The sequence below is a fragment of the Rhinatrema bivittatum genome, chromosome 5 (assembly GCF_901001135.1).
Source record: "Rhinatrema bivittatum chromosome 5, aRhiBiv1.1, whole genome shotgun sequence".
In the NCBI taxonomy this organism is placed as follows: domain Eukaryota; kingdom Metazoa; phylum Chordata; class Amphibia; order Gymnophiona; family Rhinatrematidae; genus Rhinatrema; species Rhinatrema bivittatum.
The window spans coordinates 5,810,095-5,835,187 of NC_042619.1; the positions used below are offsets into that span (position 1 = coordinate 5,810,095).

General features: G+C 48.4%; 1 protein-coding gene across 1 annotated transcript in view; it reads left to right on the forward strand.

Annotated features, from left to right (window-relative positions):
- LOC115091750 (ecto-ADP-ribosyltransferase 5-like) overlaps window positions 1–24,840 on the forward strand; it is a 74,641-nt gene extending 49,801 nt beyond the window's left edge. Inside the window, exons 2-4 of the mRNA XM_029601928.1 lie at window positions 2,992–3,072; window positions 15,080–15,806; window positions 24,659–24,840. Coding sequence (XP_029457788.1) covers window positions 3,010–3,072; window positions 15,080–15,806; window positions 24,659–24,762 — 894 coding nt within the window. The 5' untranslated portion in view covers window positions 2,992–3,009 and the 3' untranslated portion in view covers window positions 24,763–24,840. The remainder of the gene's footprint in view (window positions 1–2,991; window positions 3,073–15,079; window positions 15,807–24,658) is intronic.
- The last annotated feature ends 253 nt before the right edge of the window (window positions 24,841–25,093 follow it).

Consider the following 25,093-nt stretch of genomic DNA (forward strand, 5'->3'; position numbering starts at 1 on the left):
AGTAAAGTTACAGATCCAAACAGGTTTTATGTATCCTGGAGTGGGAACAATGATTCTGGACTGATTTTACAGTAAAGTTACAGATCCATACAGGTTTTATGTACCCTGGAGTGGGAACAATGACTCTGAACTGATTTTACAGTAAAGTTACAGATCCACACTGGTTTTATGTATCCTGGAGTGGGAACAATGATTCTGGACTGATTTTACAGTAAAGTTACAGATCCATACAGGTTTTATGTACCCTGGAGTGGGGACAATGATTCTGAACTGATTTTACAGTAAAGTTACAGATCCATACAGGTTTTATGTACCCTGGAGTGGGAACAGTGACTCTGGACTGATTTTACAGTAAAGTTACAGATCCACACAGGTTTTATGTACCCTGGAGTGGGAACAGTGACTCTGGACTGATTTTACAGTAAAGTTACAGATCCACACAGGTTTTATGTATCCTGGAGTGGGAACAATGATTCTGGACTGATTTTACAGTAAAGTTACAGATCCATACAGGTTTTATGTATCCTGGAGTGGGAACATAGAAACATAGAAATGACGGCAGAAGAAGACCAACCGGTCCATCCAGTCTGCCCAGCAAGCCTTACACTTATTTTTTCTCATACTTAACTGTTTCTCTTGGCTCTTAGTAACCTTATGTTCTAATTCCCTTTTCACCCCCACTATTAATGTAGAGAGCAGTGATGGAGCTGCTTCCAAGTGAAATATTAAGTTTGATTAGTTGGGTAAGCGGCAGCATAGCTCTCTGCCATGAAGCAGAGGGCAATGCTGGATATGTGTGAAGTATTAGTTTTTCTTCTCCCCTGTCGTTGAAGCAGGGAGCTATGCTGGATATGCATTGAAAGTGAAGCATGCCTTGAAAGTCACATTAACTATCATCAAATATTGAAAAGCCTAATAATTGGTAATACCTATAGCCCATGAACCCATCCCTGTTTTTTTCTTTTTTTTTTTTTAATTGGGAGATGGATGCCCTTCATCCTTCTACTCTGTGAAGGTGGACACCTACCACTGGCCACTGGCATCCCGCTCCGTGAATGCCTCTGTGGCTACTGCCGCTCCGTGCAGTGTTTTACTACCTGCTCTTTATATGGACACCTACCACTGGCCACTGGCATCCCGCTCCGTGAATGCCTCTGTGGCTACTGCCGCTCCGTGCAGTATTTTACTACCTGCTCTTTATATGTGTCCTCTAGACCTGATGGATCCCATCCCTGTTTTGTTTTTTTATTATTTATTTAATTGGGAGATGACAGCCCTCCATCCTTCCGCTCTGTGAAGGTGGACACCTACCACTGGCCACTGGCATCCTGCTTCGTGAATGCCTCTGTGGCTACTGCCGCTCCGTGCAGTATTTTACTATATGCGTCCTCTAGACCTGATGGATCCCATCCCATCCCTGTTTTGTTTTTTGTTTTTTTTTATTTAATTGGGAGATGACAGCCCTCCATCCTTCCGCTCCGTGAAGGTGGAACACCTACCACTGGCCACTGGCATCCCGCTCCGTGAATGCCTCTGTGGCTACTGCCGCTCCGTGCAGTGTTTTGCTACCTGCTCTTTTATACGTGTCCTCTGGACCTGATGGATCCACAGTGTTTATCCCACGCCCCTTTGAAGTCCTTCACAGTTTTAGACTTCACCACTTCCTCCGGAAGGGCATTCCAGGCATCCACCACTCTCTCCGTGAAGAAATACTTCCTGACATTGGTTCTTAGTCTTCCTCCCTGGAGCCTCAGCTCGTGACCTCTGGTTCTGCTGATTTTTTTCTGACGGAAAAGGTTTGTCGTTGTCTTTGGATCGTTAAAGTTTTTCAAGTATCTGAAGGTCTGTATCATATCACCCCTGCTCCTCCTTTCCTCCAGGGAGTACATATTTAGATCCTTCAATCTCTCCTCGTATGACATCCGATGAAGACCCTCCACCTTCCTGGTCGCCCTTCTCTGTACCGCTTCCATCTTGTCTTTGTCTTTTTGTAGATACGGTCTCCAGAACTGAACACAGTACTCCAGGTGAGGCCTCACCAAGGACCTGTACAAGGGGATAATCACGTCCCTTTTCTTACTCGATATTCCTCTCTCTATGCAGCCCAGCATTCTTCTGGCTTTAGCTATCGCCTTGTCGCATTGTTTCGCAGACTTCACATCATTAGACACCATCACCCCAAGGTCCCTCTCCTGCTCCGTGCACATCAGCCTTTCCCCCCCCATCGAATACAGTTCATTCGGATTTCCACTCCCCATATGCATGACTCTGCACTTCTTGGCATTGAATTTCAGCTGCCATATCTTCGACCACTCTTCCAGCTTCCTTAAATGACTTAAATGACTCTGGATTGCTTTTTCAGTAAAGTTACAGATCCACACAGGTTTTATGTACCCTGGAGTGGGAACAATGACACTAGATATATTTTACAGTAAAGTTATAGAGCTAAGCAGGTTATATCCATGCTGGCTTGGGGAAATGTCTCTGAATATTGTCCGTACTGTGTATGTAGTGGAAGGACCCAAGCTGAGCAGGATAGCTTATGAAATACTTTTCCAGTCTGATTTTTACTGTGCTTGGATGGGAATCTGCTTGCACTCGGGAGTATGGTAGGATCTTTTCTTGTTCAGTCTTGACTGACCTGTCTGATGTATGCACCATAGATACTTTGAGATATGATGGAGAGTAAACATTGCTAGTTTACTCTGCCTGCTTTCTCTGCTAAAGCATCACAGCCCTAATGATCTCGGTCCCCACTATGGACACCTTCTCTGTCTCATCCATGTTTTCTTTAATTCTGTTGACTGTTTAACGTTTATGCCTCTCCATCACCCTTTCTTCAAATAAATATCTTTCTCTGTTATGCCTGAGTCCACCTCCTTCAGCAAATTATCCCTTTTCCTGGCACAAAATGCATTTTCCCTTCATGCTCTGGAAAAATGTTTGAGCCTTGTCAGTGAGGGCTGCTAACAGTCTAATTTCTTCACGCAGCTGTCTCTGACCAGGAGGATGAGGTCTCTTGTGACTGCCTGCGCCTCTCTCTGGGCCGTGATCCTGCTGGAAATCCCTCAGGTAATTATCTCTCCTATCCTATCCCCTCACACTCCCTGCAGGGACAGCCCCAGTCTGATCCCTGTGCATAAGGACCAGTCTGCAGGTAAGGAGGTCTCTTGTGACTGCCTGCGCCTCTCTCTGGCCTGTGATCCGGCTGGAAATCTCTCAGGTAATTATCTCTCCTATCCTATCCCCTCCCACTCCCTGCAGGGACAGCCCCAGTCTGATCCCTGTGTATAAGGACCAGTCTGCAAAGGAGGTCTCTTGTGACTGCCTGCGCCTCTCTCTGGGCCGCGATCCTGCTGGAAATCCCTCAGGTAATTATCTCTCCTATCCTATCCCCTCATACTCCCTGCAGGGACAGCCCCAGTCTGATCCCTGTGTATAAGGATCAGTCTGCAGGTAAGGAGGTCTCTTGTGACTGCCTGCGCCTCTCTCTGGGCTGCGAACCTGCTGGAAATCCCTCAGGTAATTATCTCTCCTATCCTATCCCCTCACACTCCCTGCAGGGACAGCCCCAGTCTGATCCCTGTGTATAAGGACCAGTCTGCAGGTAAGGAGGTCTCTTGTGACTGCCTGCGCCTCTCTCTGGCCTGCAATCCTGCTGGAAATCCCTCAGGTAATTATCTCTCCTATCCTATCCCCTCCCACTCCCTGCAGGGACAGCCCCAGTCTGATCCCTGTGTATAAGGACCAGTCTGCAGGTAAGGAGGTCTCTTGTGACTGCCTGCGCCTCTCTCTGGGCCGCGATCCTGCTGGAAATCCCTCAGGTAATTATCTCTCCTATCCTATCCCCTCACACTCCCTGCAGGGACAGCCCCAGTCTGATCCCTGTGTATAAGGACCAGTCTGCAGGTAAGGAGGTCTCTTGTGACTGCCTGCGCCTCTCTCTGGCCTGCGATCCTGCTGGAAATCCCTCAGGTAATTATCTCTCCTATCCTATCCCCTCACACTCCCTGCAGGGACAGCCCCAGTCTGATCCCTGTGTATAAGGACCAGTCTGCAGGTAAGGAGGTCTCTTGTGACTGACTGCGCCTCTCTCTGGCCTGCGATCCTGCTGGAAATCCCTCAGGTAATTATCTCTCCTATCCTATCCCCTCACACTCCCTGCAGGGACAGCCGCAGTCTGATCCCTGTGTATAAGGACCAGTCTGCAGGTAAGGAGGTCTCTTGTGACTGCCTGCGCCTCTCTCTGGGCTGCGATCCTGCTAGAAATCCCTCAGGTAATTATCTCTCCTATCCTATCCCCTCCCACTCCCTGCAGGGACAGCCCCAGTCTGATCCCTGTGTATAAGGACCAGTCTGCAGGTAAGGAGGTCTCTTGTGACTGCCTGCGCCTCTCTCTGGCCTGCGATCCTGCTGGAAATCCCTCAGGTAATTATCTCTCCTATCCTATGCCCTCCCACTCCCTGCAGGGACAGCCCCAGTCTGATCCCTGTGTATAAGGACCAGTCTGCAGGTAAGGAGGTCTCTTGTGACTGCCTGCGCCTCTCTCTGGGCTGCGATCCTGCTGGAAATCCCTCAGGTAATTATCTCTCCTATCCTATGCCCTCCCACTCCCTGCAGGGACAGCCCCAGTCTGATCCCTGTGTATAAGGACCAGTCTGCAGGTAAGGAGGTCTCTTGTGACTGCCTGCGCCTCTCTCTGGGCCGCGATCCTGCTGGAAATCCCTCAGGTAATTATTTCTCCTATCCTATCCCCTCACACTCCCTGCAGGGACAGCCCCAGTCTGATCCCTGTGTATAAGGACCAGTCTGCAGGTAAGGAGGTCTCTTGTGACTGCCTGCGCCTCTCTCTGGCCTGCGATCCTGCTGGAAATCCCTCAGGTAATTATCTCTCCTATCCTATGCCCTCCCACTCCCTGCAGGGACAGCCCCAGTCTGATCCCTGTGTATAAGGACCAGTCTGCAGGTAAGGAGGTCTCTTGTGACTGCCTGCGCCTCTCTCTGGGCTGCGATCCTGCTGGAAATCCCTCAGGTAATTATCTCTCCTATCCTATCCCCTCACACTCCCTGCAGGGACAGCCCCAGTCTGATCCCTGTGTATAAGGACCAGTCTGCAGGTAAGGAGGTCTCTTGTGACTGCCTGCGCCTCTCTCTGGCCTGCGATCCTGCTGGAAATCCCTCAGGTAATTATCTCTCCTATCCTATCCCCTCACACTCCCTGCAGGGACAGCCGTAGTCTGATCCCTGTGTATAAGGACCAGTCTGCAGGTAAGGAGGTCTCTTGTGACTGCCTGCGCCTCTCTCTGGGCCGCGATCCTGCTAGAAATCCCTCAGGTAATTATCTCTCCTATCCTATCCCCTCACACTCCCTGCAGGGACAGCCCCAGTCTGATCCCTGTGTATAAGGACCAGTCTGCAGGTAAGGAGGTCTCTTGTGACTGCCTGCGCCTCTCTCTGGGCCGCGATCCTGCTGGAAATCCCTCAGGTAATTATCTCTCCTATCCTATCCCCTCCCACTCCCTGCAGGGACAGCCCCAGTCTGATCCCTGTGTATAAGGACCAGTCTGCAAGTAAGGAGGTCTCTTGTGACTGCCTGCGCCTCTCTCTGGGCCGTGATCCTGCTGGAAATCCCTCAGGTAATTATCTCTCCTATCCTATCCCCTCACACTCCCTGCAGGGACAGCCCCAGTCTGATCCCTGTGTATAAGGACCAGTCTGCAGGTAAGGAGGTCTCTTGTGACTGCCTGCGCCTCTCTCTGGGCTGCGATCCTGCTGGAAATCCCTCAGGTAATTATTTCTCCTATCCTATCCCCTCACACTCCCTGCAGGGACAGCCCCAGTCTGATCCCTGTGTATAAGGACCAGTCTGCAGGTAAGGAGGTCTCTTGTGACTGCCTGCGCCTCTCTCTGGGCTGTGATCCTGCTGGAAATCCCTCAGGTAATTATCTCTCCTATCCTATCCCCTCACACTCCCTGCAGGGACAGCCCCAGTCTGATCCCTCTGTATAAGGACCAGTGTGCAGGTAAGGAGGTCTCTTGTGACTGCCTGTGCCTCTCTCTGGGCTGTGATCCTGCTGGAAATCCCTCAGGTAATTATCTCTCCTATCCTATCCCCTCACATTCCCTGCAGGGACAGCCCCAGTCTGATCCCTGTGTATAAGGACCAGTCTACAGGTAAGGAGGTCTCTTGTGACTGCCTGCGCCTCTCTCTGGGCTGTGATCCTGCTAGAAATCCCTCAGGTAATTATCTCTCCTATCCTATCCCCTCCCACTCCCTGCAGGGACAGCCCCAGTCTGATCCCTGTGTATAAGGACCAGTCTGCAGGTAAGGAGGTGTCTTGTGACTGCCTGCGCCTCTCTCTGGCCTGCGATCCTGCTGGAAATCCCTCAGGTAATTATCTCTCCTATCCTATCCCCTCCCACTCCCTGCAGGGACAGCCCCAGTCTGATCCCTGTGTATAAGGACCAGTCTGCAGGTAAGGAGGTCTCTTGTGACTGCCTGCGCCTCTCTCTGGGCCGTGATCCTGCTGGAAATCCCTCAGGTAATTATCTCTCCTATCCTATCCCCTCACACTCCCTGCAGGGACAGCCCCAGTCTGATCCCTGTGTATAAGGACCAGTCTACAGGTAAGGAGGTCTCTTGTGACTGCCTGCGCCTCTCTCTGGGCCTGTGATCCTGCTAGAAATTCCTCAGGTAATTATCTCTCCTATCCTATCCCCTCCCACTCCCTGCAGGGACAGCCCCAGTCTGATCCCTGTGTATAAGGAGCAGTCTGCAGGTAAGGAGGTCTCTTGTGACTGCCTGCGCCTCTCTCTGGCCTGTGATCCTGCTGGAAATCCCTCAGGTAATTATCTCTCCTATCCTATCCCCTCCCACTCCCTGCAGGGACAGCCCCAGTCTGATCCCTGTGTATAAGGACCAGTCTGCAGGTAAGGAGGTCTCTTGTGACTGCCTGCGCCTTCTCTTGGGCCGTGATCCTGCTGGAAATCCCTCAGGTAATTATCTCTCCTATCCTATCCCCTCACACTCCCTGCAGGGACAGCCCCAGTCTGATCCCTGTGTATAAGGACCAGTCTACAGGTAAGGAGGTCTCTTGTGACTGCCTGCGCCTCTCTCTGGGCTGTGATCCTGCTGGAAATCCCTCAGGTAATTATCTCTCCTATCCTATCCCCTCCCACTCCCTGCAGGGACAGCCCCAGTCTGATCCCTGTGTATAAGGACCAGTCTGCAGGTAAGGAGGTCTCTTGTGACTGCCTGCGCCTCTCTCTGGGCTGTGATCCTGCTGGAAATCCCTCAGGTAATTATCTCTCCTATCCTATCCCCTCACACTCCCTGCAGGGACAGCCCCAGTCTGATCCCTGTGTATAAGGACCAGTCTGCAGGTAAGGACTTCAGGCAAAATGGACGGAGAGAAATCCTGGCCTGTGAGGAAGGAGGGAGTGAATCCCTACCAAAATGAAAACTCAGGTCTAGGGCACGAACCTCATAAATGTCATTATATGGGCGCTCTCCTCCATTGCTTCACCGTGCTCCAGCTTGGTTCTGGTTTGTCTTTGCTTCTTAACTTTCTTTCTGATTTAGTCTGCCCAGGTTCTGTCTGCCTTGCTGCACTTTTTCGCAGGGTAGATCCTGCGTCTTGCTCTCCAGGACTGTCAGTGCATGACTGATCATTCTTGCAGGTTGCTTTGTATTTGAGTGTAACGGAAAGTTTTCTGCCGAAGCAAGAATTCGGCTCCGTTGACCCTCAGGACTTTTGTGACAGTGAAGGATGAGTTGATGAGCCTGGGGTAGATCTTCTGGCCGTCTTCCTGCAGACCTGTACGGCAGCGGCCCTGCTCCCTGGCTAGGAGCCGTCTTTCTCCGCTGACTGACCTTGGTTGAGCTCCTTGGGCTGATTTCCTTGCCTCCTCGGTCCAGGCCCACAGCCAGACGATACGCCACCGTGCACACGCGTGTGGCCGTCCCTTTCCGGAAAGTGCTCCCCCATGGAGGTGTCAGCTCGATTTTGTGCCTCTCTGAGTTGATTCCTGCATTTAATGTCTGCTCTGTCTTCGTGAGCTGCATCCCCTCTCCCATGGGGGTGATTGTGGGCTCCTTGTGGTATGTGCTGGCGTAGCCTGCAGCCTGGCCTATTGCAGGGATTCGTTCATTCATTTACATTCTGCTGTCCCGTCCTTCAGAAGGTCCTCCAAAACCTGTGCAAGAAAACAAACAGCAAATTCAACCAAAAACAACTCTGCTCGTACCTGCAGAAGAAGCAACGAGCTTCTGTACCTGGCTGCAGGACCCCTGGTGATTCAGCAGGGACAGCTTTTTTGCTTCCATCTCCCTGCGGGATCTCCCCACTTCCCGTCCCCTAGAAGCTATGGAAGGGGTTGCTGGGTTCCTCCCTCCCGTCCTGAATCTTATCTGACTCTCACTGTAATCCTGGCTTCTGCTCCTCATTCTCTGACACCTTCAGTTACTCAGCTCCTCCCCCTCTGGTTCTCTTTCACCCATCACCCTCCATCCCCCAGCATGCATGCTGTCCACCCCATCACCTTCTCTCCTGCTCTGGCCCTCTGCTGCCTTTTCTCTCCCCTCCAACCTGTCATCCCTTCTCACACTGCCCCTGCTGCTCTCTCACCCTCTCTAATTTCCTCTCATACTCTCTGCCCCCTCCATTCCATCACACACTCAGTCCTCCCCCACTGTCATGCTCGCTCTCTCTTTCCTCACTATCCCACCCCCAATCACCCTTCCCAGATCAAGGCAACAGCATCATCCCCACACTGGCTCTGTATGTCCGCATGTCCGTCCAGTCAGAGGAAGAGCGGCAGGTGCAGCACTGTGGAGACAGACAGAAAAATGTTGGGACGTCCTCATCCTCCAGTAGCATTCAGGCATCCTCAACAGAGTCCAAACATATCTTTCGTATTCCTCGCACAGACCTCCCTCAGTGTAGCCTCGGTTCTGAACATCCTTGGTTGGAAGCAGGCCCTGGTTTCCCCTTTCTCACACATCCTTCTTTTTATCACCCCAACCACTCAGGGCCGCATACGAGGCCTCAAGCACCAGGCATTATGGGAGTTTTAGATCCTCCCTCCCTCCCTCCCTTTCTCTCTCACTCGTTCTCCAGGCCTGCATCCTCTCTTGCTCACCTGCATCTACCAGTGGGATATCTCCATCCCAGGTTTTGCCAGTTTACCAATATTCCCTCTAAGATGCATAGGGGACTGTCAACACCTTTCTCCTCATCAGATGTACTTAAGCTGTTTTACAATTTGAATCCCACTGACTCTGAAGTCTGTGGGAGCTGCCGGCTCCATGTAACAGCTGCAGCAGGCCTGGCTGGGGGAGGTGTGTCGGTGGTCCCTCGTAAATCTTAGATGGAGCATTCTTGACTGTCTCAGTCCTTCAGCAGAGTTTCTGCCTCTTCCTTAAACCGTAAAGGTTGGGGCCTTGTTTATTGTCGTCTGAATTCAACTCCCATTTCCCCCTGCCATTGAAGCGGAGAGTAATGTTGCAGCTGCATCAACTCTATGAAGGTTTATTGGTTAAGGGTAGTAACCACCACACCAGCAAGTTACCCCATGCCCTCTTCTCTTCATTCCCATCCTCTAACCTTTAGGGATCCCCAGGGTTTATCCCACGCCCCTTTGAAATCTTTCACCGTTCTTGATTTCACCACCTCCTCTGGAAGGGCGTTCCAGGCATCCACCATCCTCTCTGTGAAGAAATATTTCCTGACGTTGGTTCTGAGTCTTCCTCCCTGAAGTTTCATTTCATGACCCCTGGTTCTACTGATTTCTTTCCAATGGAAAAGCTTTGATAATTGTGCATCATTAAAACCTTTCCGGTATCTGAAGGTCTGTATCCTATCTCCCCTGCATCTCCTCTCCTCCAGGGTGTACGTATTCAGGTCCTTCAGCCTCTCCTCATAAGCTTTCCGATACAGACCCCACATCATTTTGGTCGCTCTTCTCTGGACCGCCTCCATCTTGTCTCTATCCTATTTGAGATACGGTCTCTAAACTGAACACAGTACTCCAGGTGAGGCCTCACCAAGGACATCACCACCTCCTTTTTCTTACTGGTTATTCCTCTCTCTATGCAGCCCAGCATTCTTCTGGCTTTAGCTATCGCCTTGTCACATTGTTTCACCATCATCAGATCATCAGCCACTATTTCCCCAAGATCTATCTGGTCTGTGCACATCAGTCTTTTGCACCCCATCACATACAGCTCTTTTGGATTGCTGCACCCCAGATGCATGACTGCACTTTTTAGCATTGAATCCCAGCTACCAAATCTTCAGCCACTCTTCAAGCTTTCTTAAATCACTTTTCACTCTCTCATTCCTTCCGGCGTGTCCACTCTGTTGCAGATCTTAATATCATCCACAAATAGACAAACCTTACCTTCTATCCTTTCTGCAATGTCACTCACAAAGATATTGAACAGGACCAGTCCCAGCACCGATCCTTGTGGCACTCCGCTCATCACCGCTCTCTCTTCAGGGTAGTTTCCATTTACCATTACATGATATCTCTTGTCAGTCAACCAGTTTGTAATCCATGCCACCACTACCTTGATGCACACTCTTAAGCTCCTCATTTTGTTCATGAGTCTCCTATGTGGGACCGTATCAAAAGCTTTGCTGAAATCCAAGTAGATCACATCGAGCGCTCTTCCTCAATCCAATTCTCTAGCCACCAAATCAATCAGGTCTGTCTGACAGGAGCTTCCCCTGGTGAATCCATGCTGCCTTTGGACCAGCAACTTACTGGATTGTAGATAGCTCACTATCCTTTCTTTCATCAGTCTTCATTAATTTTCCTAGGCTAACCGGCCTGTAGTTTCCAGCCTCCTCTCTGCTCCCACTCTTGTGAAGCGGGACCACCACCGCTCTTCTCCAATCACTCGGCACCACTCCCGTTTCTAGGGATCTATTGAACAAGTCACACAGCGGAGCCGCCAGCACATCTCTGAGCTCCCTCAGTATCCTGGGATGAACCTCATCAGGCCCCATGGCTTTGTCCACTTTCAGTTTTCCCCAGTTCTTCCCATACATTCTCTTCTGTAAATGGAGTTTCGTCTACTTCCCCCTCTCCTCCAGTTTCTTGTTAACTAGGGATGGTCCTTCTCCAGGGTCTTCTTTAGGGAACACCAAACTGAAGTATTTCTTTAATATTTCTGCCATTTCTTCATCTCCCTCTACATGTTTCTCCTCATCTCCTTTCAATTTCACTATGCCATTATGGAACTTCCTTCTTTCTGACATATCTGAAAAATGTTTTGTCACCTCTCTTTACCTCTATGGCAATACTTTCATCAACTTGACCTTTTGCTTTCCTGATTTCTTTCTTTGTCTCTCTCAGTGCTACCAGATATTCTTCCTTGTGATCCTCCCTTTGGGATCCTTTATATTTCTAGAACGCTGTTCTTTTTGCCTTTATTTTGTCAGCCACCTCCTTTGAGAACCAGATTGGTTTCTTATTTCTCTTCCTTTTGTTTACTTTTCTAACATATAGATTTGTTGTCTTCGTAATAGCTCCTTTTAATTTGGCAACTGTTGATCCACCTCACCCATTTTCTCCTAGTCTTCTGATTCTTACTCCAGATACATCCCTGTTTTGTCAAAGTCCATATTTTTAAAATTCAGAAGTTGGGTCTTCTTGTGACTCCTCTGTATTTTATTTGAGATATCAAACCATACCTTCTGATGATCACTGGTGCTCAGATGGGCAGCTACGCGGACTTTATCCCTATTAGTGAACACCTGGATGAGTATCACATTCTCACTCATGGCTTCCATTACCATTTGTTTGAGCATTTGTTTGGAGTGCATTCACTGTCTCTCTACTTCTTGCAGATTCTGCCAAAGGGATATGCCAATCCACATCCAGCAGATTAAAATCTCCAATGATCAACATTCTCTTTCTTTCTCAGCTTTTGGATGTCTTTCACCAGATCTCAATCCAGGTCTTCAGTTTGGGCTGGAGGCCTGTAGATCACACCAATGTAAATGGAAGAACCATCGTTTAGTTTTAGAATAGCCCATAACGCTTCTTCCCTATCCCATGTCCCTTGTATTTCGGTTGTATTGATATGGTTTCTGACATAAAGTGCCACTCCTCCCCCTTTTCTGTCTTTCCTTCACAAGTTATAGCTCAGGATGGCCATATCCCAGTTATGACACTCTGTGAACCTATTTATTTATTTTATTTTTTGCTTTTCTATACCGATGTTCCTGTAAAATATACATATCACAACGGTTTACAATGCAACAGTAACGTTCGCTCAGGGCGATACAAAGAAGAGAGGTGGTTATTAACAGTAAAACGGGTCATAACATAACATTAACCTTATAAGATAGTTCAATACAAATCATCTTAGAGTCGATGAGATGAAAACTAGATAAAACAAAGAAGATAGTAAACTGGACTATGGAGACTAAAGATGTGAATCGTGTCATCGATCGTCTTAACGATCGATTTTGGCTGGGGGGGGAAGGGAATCGGATCGTCGCGGTTTTAGGTTTGTAAATATCGTTTAAATCGTGTTTTAGTGTGCCGGGAAAACCGGCACACTAAAACACTTATTGCATATGAGAGAGAGAGAGAGAGGCTTTACATAGACATCAATATGTCACTGTAGAACATAAGAACATGTCATACTCGTTCAGACCAAGGGTCCATCAAGCCCAGCATCCTGTTTCCAACAGAGGCCAAAGCAGGCCACAAGTACCTGGCAAGTACCCAAACATTAGATAGATCCCATGCTACTGATGCTCTATTTATACCAACGTAAGAGAGGGCACTTTTAACTTGGAGTGGGGTTTGGGGCGTGGGATAGTTTTGGGAGTGGGGTTTACATACACAGTAGGAGGTACGAACAGGAAAGTTCACAACACTGAAGATTTTCTGTCATTTCAATTGATGAAAGGTACAAGAGGAGTTGATTTGTAATTTGCATTCTCTACCGAGCTTGTTGCACTCTCTCCCTAACTTGTTGCACTCTCTACCTACTCTACCTAGCTGCTTTGAAGCTAGGCAGAGAGTGTAGGGTCACCAGCTGCCTGATTCTGGACTGGACAGCCCGGTTTTGCAGGCCGTTGTACAATGTGTGGTTGCAAGGGTAACCGGACACTGTGAAACCCGGCCAGAGCAAGGCCGGGGGCCAATCAGCGGGGGCAGCCTGGCAGCGCTGTAATCCCCTGCCTGCTTTGGGTGCCGGGTTTCACTCTCCTCCTCTGTCCCTCAGCTGTGCCGCACTCCTCGCTGCTTCCCGCTGTCCTCCTGGGAGCCGCGGAGGATGAGGAGAGAGGAACCCGAGCCCCAGGGACAGGCAGGCAGGATCTGCCTAGGAAAATAATCCACGCTCGATTTAAAAGGGCAGCTGCGGCCAGCCTGACCCCACCGCCCCCCCCCCCCCCCCCCCCATCCAAGTGTCCGGTCCTGCTCCAAGGAAACGTTGGCAACTCTAAGAGAGTGCATTGTACAAATCATCTCCTCCTGTACCTTTCACCAACTGAAATGACAGAAAATCTTCAGTGATCTGAAGTTTCCTGTGTAGGTAAAACTACCCCCCCCCCCCCCCCAAACCCCACTACGAGTTAAAAGTGCCCTCTCTTACAGTGGTATAAATAGAGAGTGACATTTTGGTGTCTATGTAAGTCAGTGTCTCTCTCTGTCTCTCCCTCCCTCTCTCTCCCTCCCTCCCTCTCTCTCTCTCTCTCGCTCTCTGGCATATGTGAGAGAAACCTTTTCCCAGTAATGTGCCCATGGTGTATTAATCAGTGCATGAAGCGTACAAAAGCACAGGTGCAATAAATGCATCATGCCTTGTGGCAATGACCCCCCTTTTCTTTTTTTTAATCACGGGTGCTCTTTCTGCTGATGAATCTAGGGGCTAGTTTCATGCTCTTCCTAGCCACTTTTTATGCTCTTTGGCTTAAGCCTGGATCGTACGGCTGATTGATTTCATTAGTATCTCCTCGCGCTTCCTGTATTGCCTTATTGCTTGCGGGTCACATTCCAATTTCATTGGCCTCCTTCTTCTGCCACTCCCATGATCTATGGCCGGAATGTCTCACTTAGGATCTTCTTTCCTGTAGGTCATCCTTACCGTATAGTCCTGAAGTGCTCCAGATGCGATCCCAGCCTCCAATGTATCCAGATCCACTTTCTTTACACCAGGTTTTGAGTCATGTATTGAAATTCTCTATCTGGATTATCCTTTCGTTTCCCTCCGTTTCAGAAAAATATTCTTTGCCATGGGTTTCTTCTCCTTCCCAGAGACTGGAAATCTTTCTGTACTGCTTGGATACTGTTTCTATTGAGGTCGTTGGTCCCCATATGGATGATAACATTGATGTTAGGGTCCTTACTTTGCTCTATAATTGGTTTGCATTGTCTACCAGCTGAAGATCCTGGAAGACATTTAAGTTTTGTGTTGCCTTTGAAAAGACATCCCAAATTAGTTTCACTAATCACTGAGCCTCCTACCAGAAGGCGCTTTCTTTTGTGAGGTTTGATAATGTTAAAGGGTTTTTGATTGCTTTGGATGGCTTCTTCTTTTGCAGACGTCCACTTATTCTCTCTTAGTCTGGGCAGTGACATTGGTAGCGAGGTAGGACCTGCTGTCGCCAGACTGTTTTTTTCTCCAGTGATGGTCATCTGGAGGTTTAGCTTATGGATCCTGAGCGTGCATGTGCCGAGTCTCCCGGGGGTTCACTGAATCCCCTGACAGTGGCTCACTGCCACTGCTGCTCCCAGACCCTGCCTCTAATACGATCCCTAGCTTAAAATGCTAATGGACCCTCAGCCATGGATTTGTATCCAACCCTGGTTCCCCCAACTGTTTCACGATGCATTTAACCTAGAAGTTAAAATTCTACGCAGACTCCAAAAGGTGAGCCTGACCCACCACAAGACCACTTATCTCTTCTTCCCCGATATGAAGGATTGCTGGTCCTCTTACCCACTGTGCCAAAACAACTGACAGCATGGACCTTCACAGAAGAACTTTGATGCATCCATAAAAATAAGAAAATAAAAAACTCTTAAAGCAGAACACCCATTGCTTGTTTTTCAGGTGCGATGCGAGATGAAGGAAGCAGAATTAAACATGGCGCCATGGTCTTTTGATGATCAATACAGCGGCTGTGAAGACAGAATGGCCGAGAAGATCTCGTCTACGGGCCTGCTGGAAACTGAGCTTAACAACGACGGCAAGTTTAAGGAAGCCTGGCAGAAAGCAGAGCAGACGTGGGGGGAGAGGAAGAGGAATGGCACGATCCCCGCGTTACCGCCCGGCTTTACGGATGAGCATGGGATAGCAATCCTGGTGTACACAGGAGCCTTCTACTACCGGCTGAATGAAGCCGTCAGGTGGGTGGGCGTCTCGCCGCAGGACTACATGGAGACGTTCCCTTACAAGGCGCTCCACTACTACCTGACACGAGCCCTGCAGCTCTTAGAGAAAAACTGCTTTGGAGGATGCCAGACTGTGTACAGGGGCGCCAAGAACATCCACTTTACTCCCTCATCGGGAAAAGGAAGCACAATCAGGTTCGGGCAGTTCACATCCACCTCCCTGAAAAAGGACGTGGCCTTGTTTTTTGGTAACGACTCCTTCTTCACTATAAAGACCTGCCTTGGGGCCTGCATCGCATCCATGGCGGCACTGGTAACTGAGAACGAGGTGCTCATCCCGCCTTATGAGATCTTCAATGTAACGAACTTCAACAAGGATGAACACACATTTGTACTGACCAGTACAGAAATGAGATGCAGCAACTACAACTGCACCTACCTAGGGGGTAAGTGTGACTCAGTTATTTACAGAGCTTGGGTAATACAACTACAGCTTCCCCTACCTAGGGGGTAAGTGTGACTCAGTTATTTACAGAGCTTGGGTAATACAACTACAGCTTCCCCTACCTAGGGGGTAAGTGTGACTCAGTTATTTACAGAGCTTGGGTAATACAACTACAGCTTCCCCTACCTAGGGGGTAAGTGTGACTCAGTTATTTACAGAGCTTGGGTAATACAACTACAGCTTCCCCTACCTAGGGGGTAAGTGTGACTCAGTTATTTACAGAGCTTGGGTAATACAACTACAGCTTCCCCTACCTAGGGGGTAAGTGTGACTCAGTTATTTACAGAGCTTGGGTAATACAACTACAGCTTCCCCTACCTAGGGAGTAAGTGTGACTCAGTTATTTACAGAGCTTGGGTAATACAACTACAGCTTCCCCTACCTAGGGGTAAGTGTGACTCAGTTATTTACAGAGCTTGGGTAATACAACTACAGCTTCCCCTACCTAGGGGGTAAGTGTGACTCAGTTATTTACAGAGCTTGGGTAATACAACTACAGCTTCCCCTACCTAGGGGGTAAGTGTGACTCAGTTATTTACAGAGCTTGGGTAATACAACTACAGCTTCCCCTACCTAGGGGGTAAGTGTGACTCAGTTATTTACAGAGCTTGGGTAATACAACTACAGCTTCCCCTACCTAGGGGGTGAGTGTGACTCAGTTATTTACAGAGCTTGGGTAATACAACTACAGCTTCCCCTACCTAGGGGGTAAGTGTGACTCAGTTATTTACAGAGCTTGGGTAATACAACTACAGCTTCCCCTACCTAGGGGGTAAGTGTGACTCAGTTATTTACAGAGCTTGGGTAATACAACTACAGCTTCCCCTACCTAGGGGGTGAGTGTGACTCAGTTATTTACAGAGCTTGGGTAATACAACTACAGCTTCCCCTACCTAGGGGGTAAGTGTGACTCAGTTATTTACAGAGCTTGGGTAATACAACTACAGCTTCCCCTACCTAGGGGGTGAGTGTGACTCAGTTATTTACAGAGCTTGGGTAATACAACTACAGCTTCCCCTACCTAGGGGGTAAGTGTGACTCAGTTATTTACAGAGCTTGGGTAATACAACTACAGCTTCCCCTACCTAGGGGGTAAGTGTGACTCAGTTATTTACAGAGCTTGGGTAATACAACTACAGCTTCCCCTACCTAGGGGGTAAGTGTGACTCAGTTATTTACAGAGCTTGGGTAATACAACTACAGCTTCCCCTACCTAGGGGGTAAGTGTGACTCAGTTATTTACAGAGCTTGGGTAATACAACTACAGCTTCCCCTACCTAGGGGGTAAGTGTGACTCAGTTATTTACAGAGCTTGGGTAATACAACTACAGCTTCCCCTACCTAGGGGGTAAGTGTGACTCAGTTATTTACAGAGCTTGGGTAATACAACTACAGCTTCCCCTACCTAGGGGTAAGTGTGACTCAGTTATTTACAGAGCTTGGGTAATACAACTACAGCTTCCCTACCTAGGGGGTGAGTGTGACTCAGTTATTTACAGAGCTTGGGTAATACAACTACAGCTTCCCCTACCTAGGGGGTAAGTGTGACTCAGTTATTTACAGAGCTTGGGTAATACAACTACAGCTTCCCCTACCTAGGGGTGAGTGTGACTCAGTTATTTACAGAGCTTGGGTAATACAACTACAGCTTCCCCTACCTAGGGGGTAAGTGTGACTCAGTTATTTACAGAGCTTGGGTAATACAACTACAGCTTCCCCTACCTAGGGGGTAAGTGTGACTCAGTTATTTACAGAGCTTGGGTAATACAACTACAGCTTCCCCTACCTAGGGAGTAAGTGTGACTCAGTTATTTACAGAGCTTGGGTAATACAACTACAGCTTCCCCTACCTAGGGGGTGAGTGTGACTCAGTTATTTACAGAGCTTGGGTAATACAACTACAGCTTCCCCTACCTAGGGGGTAAGTGTGACGCAGCTATTTACAGAGCTTGGGTAATACAACTACAGCTTCCCCTACCTAGGGGTGAGTGTGACTCAGTTATTTACAGAGCTTGGGTAATACAACTACAGCTTCCCCTACCTAGGGGGTAAGTGTGACTCAGTTATTTATAGAGCTTGGGTAATACAACTACAGCTTCCCCTACCTAGGGGGTAAGTGTGACTCAGTTATTTATGCTTTTGGTAAGAGTTTTCTAACTGTTTCTCTAGAGTGAATTAATTTCTAGAATATCCAGCTGTCAAGGTTCAGGAGTGTAGTATCCTCACATCCTCTCTTCCTTACTGCTTTGGGCCGTCTGAGTTTGTGCTACTTGACGAAGACTTGGCAGGGTCCAGCAGGGGCTGGTAAGCACAAAGAAAACAAGACATTTTCTTGTAAGCAGAAGTAATTTTCATCTTTGGGTTGATGAGCCTATGAAATTGTATTACAGCATTCCCACAATGCAATGGTTTTTTCGTCCCATTTAAACATTTGAATACTGAAATTCTGATTGAGTAACTTCAAGTATTGTCAGAATGACTGGGACCCCCCCCCCCCCCCCCGGGGCTTCAGAGAATTTAAAATACTCTGAGAATAAATAATGTTAAAATATATTTTTACGCAATCTGAAACGATAAAGCAGCACCTTGAACTATGATTTGCGAGATTCCTCTGGGTCGCACATGTCATGTTTCCCTCTAGTACTTGTTGGATACTAGCATGTTAACACAGACTACTGTGCACATTCTGTCTGTCCACACTGTAAGGATATATCCCAGCTGCCAGCCATGCAGTATGACTGCTTGTGAGATATCAATTCCTATCCAGGACACTGCCCAGTTATTCCTGTCCACACTGTAAGGATATATCCCAGCTGCCAGTGATACAGCATGACTGCTTGTGAGATATCACTTCCTATCCAGGACATGGCACAGTTATTCCTGACCACACTGTAAGGATATATCCCAACTGCCAGAGATACAGCATGAATGCTTGTGAGATATCACTTCCTATCCAGGACACTGCCCAGTTATTCCTGTCCACACTGTAAGGATCTAACCTAGCTGCCAGCCATACAGTGTGACTGCTTGTGAGATATCACTTCCTATCCAGGACACTGCCCAGTTATTCCTGTCCACACTGTAAGGATATATCCCAGCTGTCAGCCATGCAGTATGACTGCTTGTGAGATATCACTTCCTATCCAGGACACTGCCCAGTTATTCCTGTCCACACTAAGGATATATCCCAGCTGTCAGACATGCAGTATGACTGCTTGTGAGATATCACTTCCTATCCAGGACACTGCCCAGTTATTCCTGTCCACACTGTAAGGATATATCCCAGCTGCCAGCCATGCAGTATGACTGCTTGTGAGATATCACTTCCTATCCAGGACACTGCCCAGTTATTCCTGTCCACACTAAGGATATATCCCAGCTGTCAGACATGCAGTATGACTGCTTGTGAGATATCACTTCCTATCCAGGACACTGCCCAGTTATTCCTGTCCACACTGTAAGGATATATCCCAGCTGTCAGCCATACAGTGTGACTGCTTGTGAGATATCACTTCCTATCCAGGACGCTGCCCAGTTATTCCTGTCCACACTGTAAGGATCTAACCTAGCTGCCAGCCATGCAGTATGACTGCTTGTGAGATATCTTGTGAGGTAGTTAATTCTTTTCTTATCTCTCCTTTCCTAGCTATTTAGCTCCCAAGTTCAGTCCCCCTGTTATATTGTAACTTTGCTTGTTTCGGCCTTCTTGTTTGGTTACTCTGGTTTTCCCCTAGTTCCATGTAAACCGGCCTGATATGAATCCCATTCATGAAGTCCGGTATAGAAATATTTTAAATAAAATAAATAAATAAATAAATATCACTTCCTATACAGGACACTGCTCAGTTATTCCTGTCCACACTGAAAGGATATATCCCAGCTGCCAGCCATGCAGTACGACTGCTTGTGAGATATCACTTCCTATCCAGGACGCTGCCCAGTTATTCCTGTCCACACTGTAAGGATCTAACCTAGCTTCCAGACATACAGTGTGACTGCTTGTGAGATATCACTTCCTATCCCGGACACTGCCCAGTTATTCCTGTCCACAGTGAAAGGATATATCCCAGTTGCCAGCCATGCAGTTCGACTGCATGTGAGATATCACTTCCTATCCAGGACACTGCTCAGTTATTCCTGTCCACACTAAGGATATATGCCAGCTTCCAGACACATAGCACAGCTGCTTGTGAGATATCACTTCCTATCCAGGACAATGCCCAGTGATTCCTGTCCACACTAAGGATATATCCCAGCTGCCAGTGATAAACAATGAATGCTTTTGAGATATCACTTCCTATCCAGGACACTGCTCAGTTATACCTGTCCACGCTAAGGATATATCCCAGCTTCCAGACATATAGCACAGCTGTTTGTGAGATGTCACTTCCTTTCCAGGACACTGCTCAGTTATTCCTGTCCACGCTGTAAGGTATATCCCAACTTTCAGCCATATAGCACAGCTGCTTATGAGGTATCACTTCCTATTCAGGACACTGCCCAGTTATTCCTGTCCATACTGAAGGATATATCCTAGCTGCCAGAGATACATCACGATTGCTTGTGAGATGCCACTTCCTTTCCAGGACACTGCCCAGTGATTCCTGTTCACACTGTAAGGATATATTCCAGCTGCCAGCGATACAGCATGGCTGCTTGTGAGATGTCACTTCCTATCCAGGACACTACCCAGTTGTTCCTGTCCACACTGTAAGGATATATCCCAGTTTCCAGAGATACAGTATGACAGCTTGTGAGATGTCACTTCCTATCCAGGACATGACACAGTTATTCCCGTCCACACTGTAAGGATATATCCCAGCTGCCAGCGATACAGTATGGCTGCTTGTGGGATGTCACTTCCTATCCAGGACACTGCCCAGTGATTCCTGTCCACACTGTAAGGATCTAACCTAGCTGCCAGCCATGCAGTATGACTGCTTGTGAGATACTTCCTATCCAGGACACTGCCCAGTTATTCCTGTCCACACTGAAAGGATATATCCCAGCTGCCAGCCATGCAATATGACTGCATGTGAGATATCACTTCCTATCCAGGACACTGCTCAGTTATTCCTGTCCACGCTAAGGATATATCCCAGCTTCCAGACATATAGCACAGCTGCTTGTGAGATATCACGTCCTATCCAGGACACTGCCCAGTGATTCCTGTCCACACTAAGGATATATCCCAGCTGCCAGTGATACACAATGAATGCTTTTGAGATATCACTTCCTTTCCAGGACACTGCTCAGTTATTCCTGTCCACCCTGTAAGGTATATCCCAACTTTCAGCCATATAGCACAGCTGCTTATGAGGTATCACTTCCTATTCAGGATACTGCCCAGTTATTCCTGTCCATACTGAAGGATATATCCTAGCTGCCAGAGATACATCACGATTGCTTGTGAGATGTCACTTCCTTTCCAGGACACTGCCCAGTGATTCCTGTTCACACTGTAAGGATATATTCCAGCTGCCAGCGATACAGCATGGTTGCTTGTGAGATGTCACTTCCTATCCAGGACACTGCCCAGTTGTTCCTGTCCACACTGTAAGGATATATCCCAGTTTCCAGAGATACAGTATGACTGCTTGTGAGATGTCACTTCCTATCCAGGACATGACACAGTTATTCCCGTCCACACTGTAAGGATATATCCCAGCTGCCAGCGATACAGCATGACTGCTTGTGAGATGTCACTTCCTATCCAGGACATGGCACAGTTATTCCCGTCCACACCGTAAGGATATATCCCAGCTGCCAGCGATGCAGCATAACTGCTTGTGAGATGTCACTTCCTATCCAGGACATGGCACAGTTATTCCCGTCCACACTGTAAGGATATATCCCAGCTGCCTGAGCTCCAGCATGACTGTTTGTGAGATGTCACTTCCTATATAGGACATGGCACAGTTATTCCTGTCCACACTGTAAGGATATATCCCAGCTGCCAGCGATACAGCATGACTGCTTGTGAGATGTCACTTCCTATACGGGACATGGCACAGTTATTCCCGTCCACACTGTAAGGATATATCCCAGCTGCCAGCGATGCAGCATGACTGCTTGTGAGATGTCACTTCCTATCCTGGACATGGCACAGTTATTCCCGTCCCAGCTACCTGAGCTCCAGCATGACTGCTTGTGAGATGTCACTTCCTATCCAGGACATGGCACAGTTATTCCCGTCCACACTGTAAGGATATATCCCAGCTGCCTGAGCTCCAGCATGACTGCTTATGAGATGTCACTTCCTATCTAGGACATGGCACAGTTATTCCTGTCCACACTGTAAGGATATATCCCAGCTGCTAGAGATACAGCATGAATGCTTGTGAGATATCACTTCCTATCCAGGACACTGCCCAGTTATTCCTGTCCATACTGTAAGGATATATCCCAGCTGCCAGCCATCCTGTATGACTGCATGTGAGATATCACTTCCTATCCAGGACACTGCCCAGTTATTCCCGTCCACACTGTAAGGATATATCCCAGCTGCCAGCCATCCTGTATGACTGCATGTGAGATATCACTTCCTATCCAGGACACTGCCCAGTTATTCCTGTCCACAGTGTAGGAATATATCCCAGCTGCCAGAAATACAGCATGACTGCTTGTGAGATGTTACTTCCTATCCAGGACAGTTTTCATGCTTTCCCTCATTTGTTCCTGCCTCTGTTTATCTTCTCCTTTCTTGAGCAGATGAGCATAGAAAATTCCCCGCTTAGATCCGCCAAGCACCCCTCCTTTCCCTTCCAACTACAAACCTTTGCAATAAAGAAAATAGATGCTAATATTCATGAACAGCCAGAGGCTGATTTGTTTAGCACCACTTAACCGGTTAACATCTGACTTAGTTGGCTTATCTTGCACTATTTGAAAATTCAGCTGTGCTGACCAGCTGCCCCTTAGCTTAGCCGGATATGTGAGGGGGCGGTGCATTCCAGGGAGGAGCTAGTTCTCTGGCTATGTTAGCCTGATAAGTCTTGGACAGCTATTTGGCTATCCCGTGGTTAGCCGGATACCCACACAGTCTCCCCCTCACATCCCCAGACACACAGCCTCCTCTCTCTTGCACACGTGCACATCCAGCATATTTCTCTCTCTCTCTCTCTCACTCACAGGCTCTTCTCTTCCTGTGCTTTTCACTTCTCCCCTCCACAGGCAGCCCGAGGCTGGATGACAGATTTCAGGCAACGGGCAATAAGTGTAGCCAAAGCTGCTGCACTCATATGAGCCCTCTTCTCGGGTCACTATCTGTTTTCACAGACAGTTCAAGCTCCTTCACTCTGCAGCTCCTCTTTTTATCTCTCTCTGCAGCCTCCCGATGCACGGATAAGTCACTCCTATCTGTGTCCTTCTCCTGTACTGTCAGTTCCCAATTCTGTGCTTTCCGGCTGCCTGCACCCTGTGTCCCACTCCCTCTCTAGCCCTATTCAAATACCGTCTGCTTTTCAGTCTTAACCCCTGATTATCCCGCTTACAGCCTTATTTATTTTAACCATTTCTTAATACGTGAAATTCACCAAATCTCCCCTGTCCTGTACGATTAGGTTGTGAGCGCTACTGATCGGGAACTCTTGTATGTGTTTTTGTACAGTGCTGTGTACATCGAGTAGTGCTGCATTAGCGGGAAGCAGTCACAGTAGTAAGCAAGAGTGGCAGAGCTCCCCTCACCCAAATGTCAGGACACGAAGCTAAAAAGAGTGACATCGGAGCCCAGCCAATGTCAGGTGTTGGACGTGAGAGCTAGGATTATAGAAGCCGTGCAATTAGATAATTCATTTATCTTCTTTCTCTCATCCTACATCTTCTCCCTTTTCTTGACTGCATTCCCTGGGTTGTTTCTTTTTTTCATTTTACATTGACTCTCATCCCTCCTCCGTCTCTCCCCCTCCAGTTAACATTGCTTCCCCTCCATGTCACTTCTCCCCATCTCTTCCATGCATCAGATCCACGAAGCCCCTGGGAGCAGAGGGCTGGGCTGGGCCTCCCCCCCTGAGGTCAGTAATAAACCCACTAATCAGATAAGGACATTCATTACCTGGCTAATTCTGACCTGGGAACTGGCCATACAGAACGTGCCCCCTGCGCGTGGCGGCCATCTTCCAGGATACTCCGGTCCTGGCTGTCAGAGATCCTCACCCGTCACCGAATTAGGATTTCTCGCTTAAGTCACTCATTTTAATGCTTCCTTGACTGGTTAAGTCGTGACCATGGGATCAGTTGCCAAAGGGTTGAGGGGCCTAAGCTTTGGGAGTCAGAGGCCTAAGCTAACCCCTTTGGAAGTGAGTAGGGTGGAGGGTCCTGTGGGGGAGAGATAGGGTGGGAGAAAGCATGTAGGGAGCGTATCCTGCCTGTGGTAGAGCTTTATAAGTCGTAGGCCCTATGGAGATTACTGGGCCCTCTTAAGAAAGCGCATTGACGTGTAACAACGCGTGGCTTAGTGCAAGCTGATAAACAGATGCTTAGATCTCGGCAAACGAACTGCAGATCTAAATTTAGGAGCCTGAGGTGTAGGTGTGGGTACATTTAGGGGAATTTTCAGTTAAAGATTGAAACTTCTGACTGAAAATCTCCCCGGTTGCATTGAATGTGAGTGAGACCTTTGGCCTTCGTCCCTGACAAACGATCTCTGGGATAGGCTGAAAGCCCCTCTGCACGCTGGCACTTACCCACGCCCAGCGCGCCTCCTGTTCCATCTCAGTCATCGACAGCCCAGAGCAGCACTGAGGAAGAGTCCATCCACGTTCAACTCCTAATACTGCTTGTTCTTATTTTTAGGTGGAAAGCCCAATGCTTGCGGCCATGCAGGTAAGAAACCTTCTCCCTGGTTCTGCGGGGTGGATTCTCCTGGTTGGGTCCCTGTGGTTCTTGGGCAGTGTTGAAACGGCCTGGTTTTGTACTGAGCTCCATTATTTCTAACATTTACATACAAGGAAGGCAGTCAGGCAAAACCGAAGGGGATCCCATACATCGGGGCGTCCACGGGGATGGTGCCATGGAGGCACAAAATGTGAGGAAGTGTTTCCCTCTTCTGGAACGCAGGACGCAAAGCACATTTACAGCTTTTCCCTGCCGTCGCTGCCGCCACCTGCCCCCGCTCTCATGCATGCGGTCACTGCCGGCAGAAGGAGGCGCTGCACAGCTCCAGCAGCATCGACGTAAGCGAAAGGAGAGGGACAGCTCTGCCTTCCTGAAATTACTGCACAGAGGGTC